The 11,574-nt window shown below is 45.2% G+C and overlaps 1 protein-coding gene across 2 annotated transcripts; it reads left to right on the top strand.

Annotated features, from left to right (window-relative positions):
* The first annotated feature begins 2,898 nt into the window (after positions 1–2,898).
* fosl2 (FOS like 2, AP-1 transcription factor subunit) lies at positions 2,899–10,992 on the top strand. Of its 2 annotated transcripts, XM_074692552.1 has the most exons (5): positions 2,899–3,047; positions 3,455–3,574; positions 6,046–6,300; positions 6,589–6,696; positions 8,219–10,992. In XM_074692552.1, exons 3-5 carry the CDS (start codon positions 6,061–6,063, stop codon positions 8,795–8,797), a joined length of 927 nt encoding a protein of 308 aa, XP_074548653.1. In that variant the 5' UTR covers positions 2,899–3,047; positions 3,455–3,574; positions 6,046–6,060; the 3' UTR covers positions 8,798–10,992. The 2 variants fall into 2 exon arrangements, with proteins under 2 accessions (XP_074548653.1, XP_074548652.1); XM_074692551.1 differs by having other exon boundaries at positions 2,899–3,574.
* Positions 10,993–11,574: the final 582 nt, after the last annotated feature.

Raw genomic sequence — 11,574 nt, 5'->3', positions numbered from 1 at the left:
TTAAAGTTTATTTTTATGATTTTAATATTTTGTGTAGACACAGAATTAAATTAACTGCAGGAACAACATAAATGTAGAACATTCTTTAACCTAGTTAAAATGTAAGTGTTTTGTTTTTCACTGTAAAAACAGGATAGATTCAAAGATGGTTTCTTTTTGGTGTAAATGATCACACGCTGGCGAAACAAATTCATAAAACAGCAGCTCTTTATTAGTAAATGTCAAACCCTTAAAACATTACAAGCAACTATAAATGCATTCAAAGATTTTTTTCATGACTGTTGAAAAAAATTGACCTAAATGTTACAAAATGTATTAAATATGCGACACCAGGCTTACTATAACCTGTTGAAGGGAACAAGTCTTTTCCTTCTGAGTTTATCCAGTCATATCCTGAAAAAGGGAAGAAACAGGGAGTGAACAGTGCCAGCACTTTACAGAAAGAAGGGCAGAATCCTTGTCACACGAGGCGTTTGTCAGTTTGTATTTTATAATCTTTATTTTGTCAGAGTCTTCATTCATATTCAAATGCCCTGACATGGAGTCCTGGCACTGCTGGGTTTTTTTAAACGTGTTTCAGGAAGCATTTAATGCCAAGATGTGCACATTATTGTTTCAACTGACTCTTCTTTTGCGCCCAAGAATATTTTCAGAGATGAACGTAAATTCGCCAAAGCTGCACACAGCTCCGCAGCGTGTAGAGCCAAAAACCTGATTTTCTTTCTCTTTTTTCTTTCCTACAGCATTACTCTCCTCTTAAAGACTTCACTGAATCCATTTGACACGCGGGTTCCTGAAGGCAGCATCAAACATTTGCGTCACGGGCACCTGTAGCACGTCGACCCCGGCCAGGTAAGCCTCTTGTTTCTTTACCGTAAGTCCTGTGAGAAGTGACGGTGGATGAGGCGCACGAGCTGCGGATAAGTGCGCTGACCTACAGGCCTCCGTCTCTCACCCGACCTGACCTGACCTCCTCCTCTGGCTGCTGAACTTCCACAAGTTTTCAAGGAAGTCCCTGAATGTGCCGTGAAACATCAGCATCCATGAAACTTGAGATAAATCGGAGCGCTGAGGCCTGACTGACAGGCGTCACATCCTGCTGTTTGTTGTCTATTCCAGCTTCTGCGTGATATCTCATTATGTTCTTAAAGATCAAAATTGGACTCGTGTAGGAAGAGAACCTGTCACTGTGCCATACCTTGCTCTGCCCCAAATTGACGCCGGTGGGTGCATCTCAAATGATATTAGAGCATTAATTATAGGACTACGGCAGATTAGATTTCCCTGAGCAATTTAGCAGAAACTCGGTCGCTAGGCAACACCGCCGCCGTTCAAGAAGCGTTGTGGTTTGTGGATGATAAACATTAATATCATTAATTAATATCATTCAGATCAAGATTTACTGAACATCTGCGTGTCTTCACAGAAGCAGCCCCCGGAGCTCTGAGTGGTTTTGTTCTCCACGCACGCTGAAGTCAGGGATCAGTGCGCGGGGCAAAAGGTAATGCAGCGAAAATGACACCCAGTGTCTTTGGAAAGGGTGACATATCGGAGAGCTGGAGTAGCTACAGTTGCAATTGACGTGTTCGCGTTATGAGCAAGCAGTAAAAAAAGCCAGTCCCTCCGCGGCGAGTGGTCACCTCAGAAAACCCCCTCACAGATTATTTCCCTCCACAACTTCCCCGACTGCAGACTGCAGCTGAAACTTTTTGATGGGAGCGACTCTTTCTGGCAGAGAGATGCGCGGCAAACAGCTTTAAGAGAGCTCAGCACAACCAGTTATGGTGATAGAGATTAAAATAGGAACCATAGCAGATTGGATTATACTTAATACGCCATTTCATATCGTGTAACGTGTCACATTCTGGGCGCTGCGCCCTTGTTTATGAGGTGCGTCCGAATTACAATTAGCCCACATTTCACTGAGATTCCTTTGAAGCAGCCGTGCTCGATGCTGTGCAGACTTAACCAGTGGGCCACATTAATTTGACCGTTTGCATTGGATCATGCTGCGTTTTGTGCCATCCCTTTACGCTCCATACCAACACTCCAAATTACGCACAATGCAGCGCAGCCAAATATCACAAAGACACCATTGTATAAAATAGTGCATGTCCAATCTTTTTCTGTGCTCTGTGTTCGCAGAGAGGAAGCAGATGAAAGACGATGGATGTCGAGCTCGCGTGCCTGTAAGCTGTACGTGAAACGGGCACGAGGACACACGCAGCACCCTCTCCTCTCCCTGAACGTGTAACCATTCTGAGCCCAACACAAATGCGGATGTTAGATAATTCTGGCGCAAGTGAAACTTTCACGAGATCACTTTAAAGCTCTAAAATCACTCGTGCTGCGTGTGCGCATGTGCGCCGATCGGCTCTGACCATTCTGGGAGCTCAGTGTCTTCGTGTTTGTGTTTAGAGCGTTTGTGTCGTCGTTCTCCTGTAACTGGTGAGGAACCGAACCGGGAACCGCGCGACGAGCGCTCCGGGTCCGGAGTGCAGTGCGCGAGGGGAGGGAATCCCTCCAGTGTCTGACGCTGCCTTTACCAAGGAAACCCACACGCGCTCTCTGACGCAACTGCCCATTTTAGGAAACATGCGTCAATGGACCAAAGCAAGTCAGACAAATAGTGAACTCCACAGCTGGCACTGACGTCCGTATCAGAAAATAAATCTCTCCACACACATTTCAGATACTTTGACTGCATCCCCGTTTTTCGGTTATGTCTCCGGTGTCCGCTGGGTGCAGGCTAGTCGAAGCGGATCTTTCCTTTTCACTGCCTTATCCAGAAAACGACCCCTCCCTGGATGAAGTCGCAACGCCCAGGCGTGACGTAGGCTGTTTCGTTGGTGTTGAAAAGCAGTTGCAGTTCTCTATAGTGCCATTGAAGTGAGTCATCTCTAGGAAGTGTGGTAAAAAGGAAAAGAAAAAAAGTTAGAACTGTTCCGTGAACAGCAGAGAGCTCAGTTAGTGTGTAGTCGGCAAAGAGACGGAAAATACTCAGAAGATTAGCCAGGCAACAGGCTTTAAAGCGAGTGTTAACCTGCGTGAGTCACTCTGTAACTACAGGTTCACTTGTCTCAGCTGGATTTGACTGCTGAAGGTGTGCTACTGACTTTAGGTTCAAGTCCTCACCTGAGAGGATCTGCGAGTGTTGTGTAGGTTTACCTGCGGCGGGAGAATAATAAAAGCACAAAAAGTGATAGTCTTTACCAGCAGGGAGAGCACATTAACGAGAACTGCCGCCTGTGAGATGTTTTAGGTCAGTGTAGTGAAGCATATTTGCACTTTTGTCTTGCAAACTTTTTTTCTCCTGGATATCCTGAATTAACAGCGTTTCGAGTCAGAGGATTTTCTTGGTGCCTTTCCAAAGCGAGGATCTTAAAGAGAAAAAGGTTTCAGCAGAGCTCGTACAGTTTACTGAAATCTTCCTTTTTCCTGGATCATGTACCAGGACTACTCCGGGAACTACGACACGTCGTCCCGCGGCAGCAGCACCTCTCCGGCCCAGCCAGAGTCCTTCACAAGCGGCAGCAGCACGATCGGAAGCCCGATCTCTACCTCAAACTACCAGGTAACAGCGGGATACCGAGATATGTTCAATCAGTAATATCATCTTATGTTTTAATTGCGCAGCCTCTTGCATTGAAAGCTCCTCTGTGTTTAAGTCTTCATTAATAATTAATCTGCGTAAAAACACTGGTTCTCTGGGTTGAGGAGAAACAGACAAATTGAGAACACAGCGCGCATCTGTGGCTGAAATGATGCCAGGCTGGATGTATGCAAAGTACATTAGACTCATAACAGCTAAATTCTCCAGCTTCTAAATGCAATCGGCTGCTGCACTAATGATAAAATGAACATTTTACGCACTGACCGGTGATTCCCGGTTTATTCAGCCGTTTGTCTTGTGGAGAAAGAAAACTTCCAAACGCATCCTACAGGTTACACTGACATATGTGAGGTGATTTGTGCTCTGCAGTACGAGAGGGACATATTAATACACATTTGAGGCAGATTTCTCCTCCTGTCACCTCGTAAAGCTGTAGTATTTTTCGGTCTTTGCGCCTGTAGCGCTGCGCTGGATACGCGTTTTATGCGCATGTATCATAAAGGCGATAAATCCTTAAGAACGCCTACATCACATACCCTGAGCTGTTTACACAGTCCTCAAGTCTGGGTAAAGATTAAACCCTTAATGGAGAATGCAACAGGCATGCTCTGCTTGATAGCAGAATTAACACGCCATGACTCAGGTGAGTTTCACTCCAGTCCACACAGGCTGGAGCGCGCATGAAAACCTGCCAAATGTGTCCGGTTAAAGTCCGACTACATGTGTTAAATGCAGCTTACTGGACTATCAGAAAATGTGCGATCAGAGAGGAGAATACTGTGCCCTCGTTCCTCACAGGGCTGATTTCCTCCAGCGGGAAGCGGAGAGCGCAGAGCAATGAAACGCTCTGTGTCCCTCTGCGTATCGAGAAAAGGCACAAAATGAAAGCGCTGCTCTCACACAGACTATCTATAAACACAATCCTCTGCAATCTGCCTCCTCTAATCAGTAGAAGTGAGGGCGACAGACATTCCCATTATGATATACATTACTGTAGGCGTGCCACTGTAGTGTAACAACGAGGACGCCTTCCCCATAGATTCACAAATAATAGGATATAAATCCGGGTGGAGGAATGTTGTTTACCCGCTCCCTGTCTTGTGTAAGTGCAATTCTGTGGAAAAATCCTCGTCAGGCTCACGCACCCTGACGGTAAACGACTTTTGGCCGGTGCCTATCATTGCCCTGGTTCCCTGTAATCACACACCAGTTGCCTGTTTCTCATTACAGCCGGCTGGGACATGACCTCAGGTTTATTGAGACATATCAAAACAAGGCATTTATTCCTCTTTTATTAGACCAACAGACCCAGAGTCTGTGGGTCAACCCGAGGCTTCTTTAAATGTGAAGTTTAGCGGCTGCACTGCTCGGCCCTGCGCTCATGGACACACATTCCTCAAAGTGGAATTTAACGCTCCCGTATTGACGCCAGAAATATAATTTTGGTGAACTGCTTGGCTCGTTACAGCTGACTGCTTTCCCCCCTCCTTTACTGGAACTGAGCGCGTTTCACATGTGCTTAACAAATCCCATACACAATGACTCACCAGATAAACAAAGTTCCAATAGACTGCCGGGATATCCGACGGAAAGTCGGGAATAACGGGGATATGGGGACGTGCGTAATTTACGCACACAGGCAGGCAGTCTGCCCGGCTCTTTGTGGACTCCAGAGACGTGAAGGAGAACACATCTGACACCAGTTCCCATACTGGGATCACGAGTTGGAGCCAGCTTTGCAAACACTTGTGACTGAAATTATGTGAAGGAGGATTCACACTCAGAGCTTTATTATTATTATTTTTAAGTCCTGAATTTATCATTTTATTACTATATCTGAAACAGCTTCAATGCAGATATTCCTTTGATTAAAAACTATTAAACATTTTTGAACCAATATTTAGATGACAAATGTGTGCAACAATAAATCAGGTGCTTCAAACCAAAAAAGCTCTGCAGCAGAGGATCTACGCCCCCTCATGAGCCCCACATCACCTGTACATGCACTCCAATGTAAATAATGTGTATGTTTTACCTCCCTGCCAGTCCAGACATGTGTAACACTTCCTCTGCACTGTGTTTTGTCTCATGGTTATTGTAGTAAAGTGAGCTACACTGGACACCCTGGGCTTTCCCATGATTCACAGCATGTGTCACTGTTCCACTCCAGGGGTTACATACACACTGTTCTGCCTATGTGAATTGAATCATTACTATAAGCTCAAAATGTGGAAAATGTGTGAATTTGATAAAGGTGGGTGGTGGTGGTGTGTGTGTGTGTTTCTGCGGTTGTGCTGACAGCTAACAGAAGCAGACTCGTCTTCCTGATAGGATTTAGTCATTTAGCCGTTCCAGAGTACGGACAGGTTCACAAATGTTCTCCAGAAGATGAATCTGAATCCTCACGCGCTCCGTGTTTTTCTTGTTTTCAGAAGTACAGGGTTGACATGCCCGGCTCCAACAGTGCCTTCATCCCCACCATCAATGCAATCACGACCAGCCAAGACCTGCAGTGGATGGTCCAGCCCACCGTCATCACCTCAATGTCCAACCCTTACTCCCGCTCCCACCCGTACGGCCATCACCTGACCAACGGCCCGGGGCTGCTGGGACACAACACGCTGGCTCGGCCTGGGGTCATCCGCTCCATCGGGGACGCCAGGGGCCGGCGCAAGAGGGATGAACAGGTGAGAGAATATGAAAACATAAAATCAACAGAGACCTGTTAGGGATCTTTGTGCTAATTGAGCTATTTTGTGTTCATAACGCAAAATAAATCAGATTTTGTTTAAAAAAGGACAAAAAAAAAAAATTTAGGAAAACAATCAGGAAATACTCGTTAAAAATGTCTCAGTTTCTTTTCTTTCTCCTCATCGTGCAGCCAACCTGTACCAAGCCTTTGTTTATAGCGTCGCTCCTGATTATATTTGTTTGATCAATATCTTATTTCACCTCATGTTCTTTCTTGTCCTCAGCTCACACCAGAGGAAGAAGAGAAAAGAAGGGTGAGGCGTGAAAGGAATAAGTTAGCCGCCGCTAAATGCCGCAACCGCAGGCGAGAACTCACCGAGATGCTGCAAGGGGTGAGTCTCCAACCTGTTACCCAACGCAAACTCATCAAAATGCCTTTACATCAAAATGACACGAAAACCAGAGAAAGTTCCTCTCGTGCGGCAAACCAGTGCTTCCTGTTTCGGTCCAGAATGTGACAAAGTTTGCCTGGAGAATCTAAAAAAACCAGAGCTAAAGCAGCGTCAGAAAAGGGAAAGATGTTGCACAAGCAGAAAAAATAATTCAGTCTTCTGCAGAAGTCTGGCAGGAGTCCAGGTTTTTGATGAGTGATTGAACTCCACACCTAAATTTACAACCTCGCAATACTGGTTCGCCTCTCGCTGCGTCTCTGAGTGCAAGGTCTGAGTGACGAGCTGACAGGCGATGAAAAGCTTTTTGTCTCGGGCAGCTGTAGACAGAGGTAGGGCTGTCTGCAGCGGCCCTGCCTGGCAGACAGTAACGGCAGCTAAATGGACTAATTAGCCGAATTACAGTGAGGTTGAGCTTGTCAGGCCTTAAAAAACCCCCAGGAATGGAATTTGCTGTAGGCAGCTGTCTCCATGAATGCGGGACATTTTGTAAAAAGGGGCCAATTGCTTGTCTCACAATTCCACAGAGGAACATGCTACACACACACACACACATACACACACACACACACATCACAGACATTGCTTCCAGGGAAAATAAAAAAACGCTCCTCCGTCTTCACACGCCTGTTTTTAAAAGGCCAAATAAGGAAGTGCCGCTTTCCTGTGAAACGAGGGATATTTCTGCGTCGTGTCCTCTTTGATCGAACCGTACGGCCTCGACTCTTTGGGCACGGCTTCCTCATACCTTTGCCCGTGAGTCAAAGTTCTCAGACGGCATGTCAGCTTATCTGCCATGTCTCGATCTGACAAACAGCTTTTATGGGGATCTGCCTCGGACTTGTAATGTGACGCATTAATGACACACCAGACACCAATGGTGCAGACTCGATTTTATTAAGCTTAGATCGAAGCAGGAGGCTTTAGTTCACACATTACAGTTTCAGACGGCTCAGGACAGTTAGGGGTTATTTAATGTGTCGTTTGTGCTACTTTGGAGAAACTGGAGCAAAGTAATAGTGCCCTCTTTTGGTGCTCCGGGGAATAGCCTAACAACCTGGCCCCAAACCTTTGAGGAAAAGATTGAATGTTTGCCTATAATTGATTTCATCAGGCAGATATGCTGCATCAAATATCTCAGCTGTCTGAGGCGCTCTGATACTATAAAATGCAGACTGTCCCTAAAAAGAGGTTTTACTTCAAAAAATGTGAATTACCTAAAAATAATAACACCTTTATTTCATCTTTCCACCCACAATCCTTTTCTGTGTCTTAGTCCTGCAGTTTAATTTAATTTCTGTGATTTAAAAGCTCGACCAGCTCATCTGTCACTTGTATAACTCTTGTTGCGCTGTGTTCAGAGTTTGAAGTAAGAAACTATACTGAAAATAAAAGTAGAGCAAAGCAGCAAATTTAAAAAGACAAACACAAAGAGCTCAACCTCTCTGCCTGTTTCTCCTCACAGGAGACCGAGAAGCTGGAGGAGGAGAAGGCCGACCTGCAGAAAGAAATCGAGAACCTGCAGAAGGAAAAAGACAAGCTGGAGTTCATGCTGGTCGCCCACAATCCCGTGTGCAAGCTCCCCATCGACGAGCGCCACCAGTCATCCGGGCACCAGCAGCACCAGCAGCACCAGCAGCAGCAGCAGCAGCAGTGCGCCCCACTCCCCCTGACCATGCGCAACAACATCGGCCCCCGCGCCCAGATGAACCACGTGGTGGTGAAGCAGGAGCCGCAGGACGAGGATGTGGTGGGCAAGCCGCAGCGCTCCGTCATCAAGCCCATCTGCCTGGGTGGCGGCGGTGGAGTCGGCGTTGGGATGTACTGCACAGATGGAGACAGCCTGAACACGCCAGTAGTGGCGGCGTCCACACCGGCTGCCACGCCCAACGCCCCTAACCTCATATTCACCTACCCAAGCATGCTGGAGCCCGAGAGCCCCTCGCCCTCCTCTGAGTCCTGCTCCAAGGCCCACCGGCGCAGCAGCAGCAGCGGCGACCAGTCCTCAGACTCCCTGAATTCGCCCACCCTCCTCGCCCTCTGAGCGCCGCTCAGCTCGGCTGAGAAACAAACACTGTGGCTGAAGGCATCACGAGGATCACCGCGCCCCTTCCCTCCCCTTCAGTGTCTTTAAAAAACTCAAGAGCAACAACAGTCCAGACCAAGCTGACCGTGTGAGCCGTCCCCCCTCCGCAGGGAGACCCACAAGGGCTACGCCATGTGTTTCTTCATGTTCTGCTTCAGTGTCATCTTTTTTTGTAAAAGCGTGCGCACCGGTTCCAAGAAGTGTCACCCCTTCACCATTTCAACTCCAGAGTGTCAACTTGTTTACTGAGCAGACGGTCCTGAAGAAATACATGCCTGAACCTGGCAGATCGTGAGTCCGTGTGACTGACTACAACTAGAGAGCGTGTTCTTAATATATACATATATATTTTTAAAAATGTTTAAAAGCCATGCGGCCGACACTTGCACTCCGCCAAGACGAATCAATAAATCACTAAACGAGGTCAGCGTTCGACTGGAATCTTCAACGAGAGAAAGAGACAATGAGCGAAGACTTCCTCTCAGTGTTTTTTCCTTTTAGATTTCGTAACACGGACCTTGATTCAGGAATCGTTACTTTGAGTGTGTACACATTTCTGACGCTATTTCCATCTCTTTAATTGTATTTATGGCCTGTGCTGATAAATTTTATAAAGTGTTTTGTTGACGACATTGTCTTCTCCTTTATCTGCCTGTAGAAAAGCAAAACGGCCGTCCTGACCGGGCGGCCGGAGCACTCCTCAGTGTTGCAAAGGATACGAGCCAACTTTCAATGACTAGTTCCTCAATACTCTATACCTTCTATTTTTGCCATAGTGGCTTGACTTTACAGTAGTGTTGGTGTGCTTTTCCTCAGTGATTCTGTACCTGAACTTTACAACCTGTTTATGACAAAGTGTATGTGATTTACATTGATGTCAGGGATATCTCTCATACGTAGTAGAACCCCATCGTGAAGAGCGTTGCAGGACTGCCGGCTGTGGAGTGGTCTAGCCAAAGTGTTGCAGAGGTGGTACTGAAAGTTGTCGCTTTATCGTGTCACATATAGAAGGTTTCGTCTTTTTTTTTTTTTCTGCGCAGATGATGTAAAAGTTTGATCAAACTCCTCCTGACACTGGATTCTGCTCTTTGTCTTATGTTTTTTTAGTTTTTGATAAATAAAGGTCTAACCTTTTTCCAGCACTGCCGCTCAGGGCAGGTCAGGTTTCAGAAAAGCCAAAAAGGGTTTGTGTGACACACGTTATCCTGTAATTTGTTCGTCTTTTGTCTAAAAGGAGGGATTTTGCTCAAATTTGAAAAAGCCACTGTGGTCTAGACTGTCGCCAGCTGCCAATGATGTCAACCCTGTTTATACTGTGTTTTGAAAATCTGTCACTTTTAGTAAAGAAATGTTCAAATTCAACTCAGATGTGCTGATTTATGGCTGTATGAACATTCGCTGACGCTAAGGTACTCAGAAGTCTTTGAGCCCGGGCCGGACACAGTTGACTTTTTGACAATAAGGAAGGGAAAACTCTCTACAGCTGGCCTGACGGGATAGAGGGAACATGTTGGGAATAATTCTGAGGTTCTATGAAGCACTTGTTTTGCATTATTTTTACACGTGTGTATCTTTAAAGGGATGAGGGTTTTTAATGCCGTGCACTGAGAGGGACACAACAGCGATACGTTTGGGAGTTCTTTGTTTACTTCAAACATTCCTAATAAATACGCCGCGGGGAAATGTTATCACAGGAATAAGAGTTGTCATTGGAAGACGTTTTGTTGTGCTGGATGCAGAAAAAAAAAACAGACTTTTTGATTCAATACAAGCTGCTGCTACTCTGGAAAGAACCCGTCAGCTGTTTCTGGTGCGATGATGTGGGTTTAACATCACGGGATGTGATTTGCTGTGGATGCAATAGAAATAGTCCCATCCGAACATTAAGAGGTAACCAAAAACAAAACTGTGGGCGAGTCTGGTTTGTGTCTGTTTGTTGAACATAAAGTGAAGCCCCTCGACACACATAGGAAAGCCATTGACTGTAGATCTTCTGCTGTACATGTCATCTCAGTCTGTCGCCTGTTTTCAACTATTTCTTCTTTTCCAAATGCTTTAACTGTTTAAAATGATTCAAAATTAATAAAAAACAGCAATATGTAAAGCAGTGTTTGTTAATTTAAATGAATAATAATAAATCATTTTCAACCTGATGTTGTTGTTTTTTATTTATGGGAAAACACACATGATGAGTTTGACTGATGCTGTTGTGGAGACTCTGAGCTGGTGATGGATCAGACTGACACTCATCCTCAGACACATTCAGCAACAAGACTAACTGTTTAAACATGTTTTTTTAAGATGGATTTTTATTTACTTCTTTGATTTTTTCTGACCTAATAAATTACCTTATAACAGGATAACATCTGTGACATTAATCAGCCTATCACTCAGGAACTGTTGGACATGCTTGTTTCTATCAGCCTGAAATCAGTTTAGTATTCAAATCATTTCCACCGTTCTCTGAATCTTAATCACTGCAAACAAGATGTTGGTTTAGGTTTCTTTAAATTAAAGCGCTGGAACTTGTAGAAATGTTCAGTTAGATGTAGAAGTCTTTGTGGAGCCCTACTGGAAGGGAGGTTTGACCTCAGTGTGCAGTGAGCCAAGCTTCAGATTTTATGCCCAAAAAGCCTGCCCCATAGAAAAATGCCCAGAAATTCTTTCTTCTTTTTTTTTCTTTTTTTTTTTTAAATATGAGATATTTATTGAATCTCTTAACAAATTCACAGAAA

Source organism: Halichoeres trimaculatus, unplaced genomic scaffold, assembly GCF_033239565.1.
Source record: "Halichoeres trimaculatus isolate MK-OKI-2021-1 unplaced genomic scaffold, fHalTri1.1 fHalTri1_scaffold_17, whole genome shotgun sequence".
NCBI classification, from domain to species: Eukaryota; Metazoa; Chordata; class Actinopteri; order Labriformes; family Labridae; genus Halichoeres; species Halichoeres trimaculatus.
Note: the sequence above shows the minus strand (reverse complement) of the source record. Positions and strands in the feature narration are given on the sequence as shown.

What these genes read in the sequence shown, in the direction of transcription:
- fosl2 (XM_074692551.1), top strand. Translation starts at nt 3,446, where the DNA reads ATGTACCAGGACTACTCCGGGAACTACGACACGTCGTCCCGCGGCAGC. An exon ending in TCTCTACCTCAAACTACCAG is followed by an intron (nt 3,575 to 6,045) that starts GTAACAGCGGGA and finishes TCTTGTTTTCAG; the next exon opens with AAGTACAGGGTTGACATGCC. An exon ending in GGCGCAAGAGGGATGAACAG is followed by an intron (nt 6,301 to 6,588) that starts GTGAGAGAATAT and finishes TCTTGTCCTCAG; the next exon opens with CTCACACCAGAGGAAGAAGA.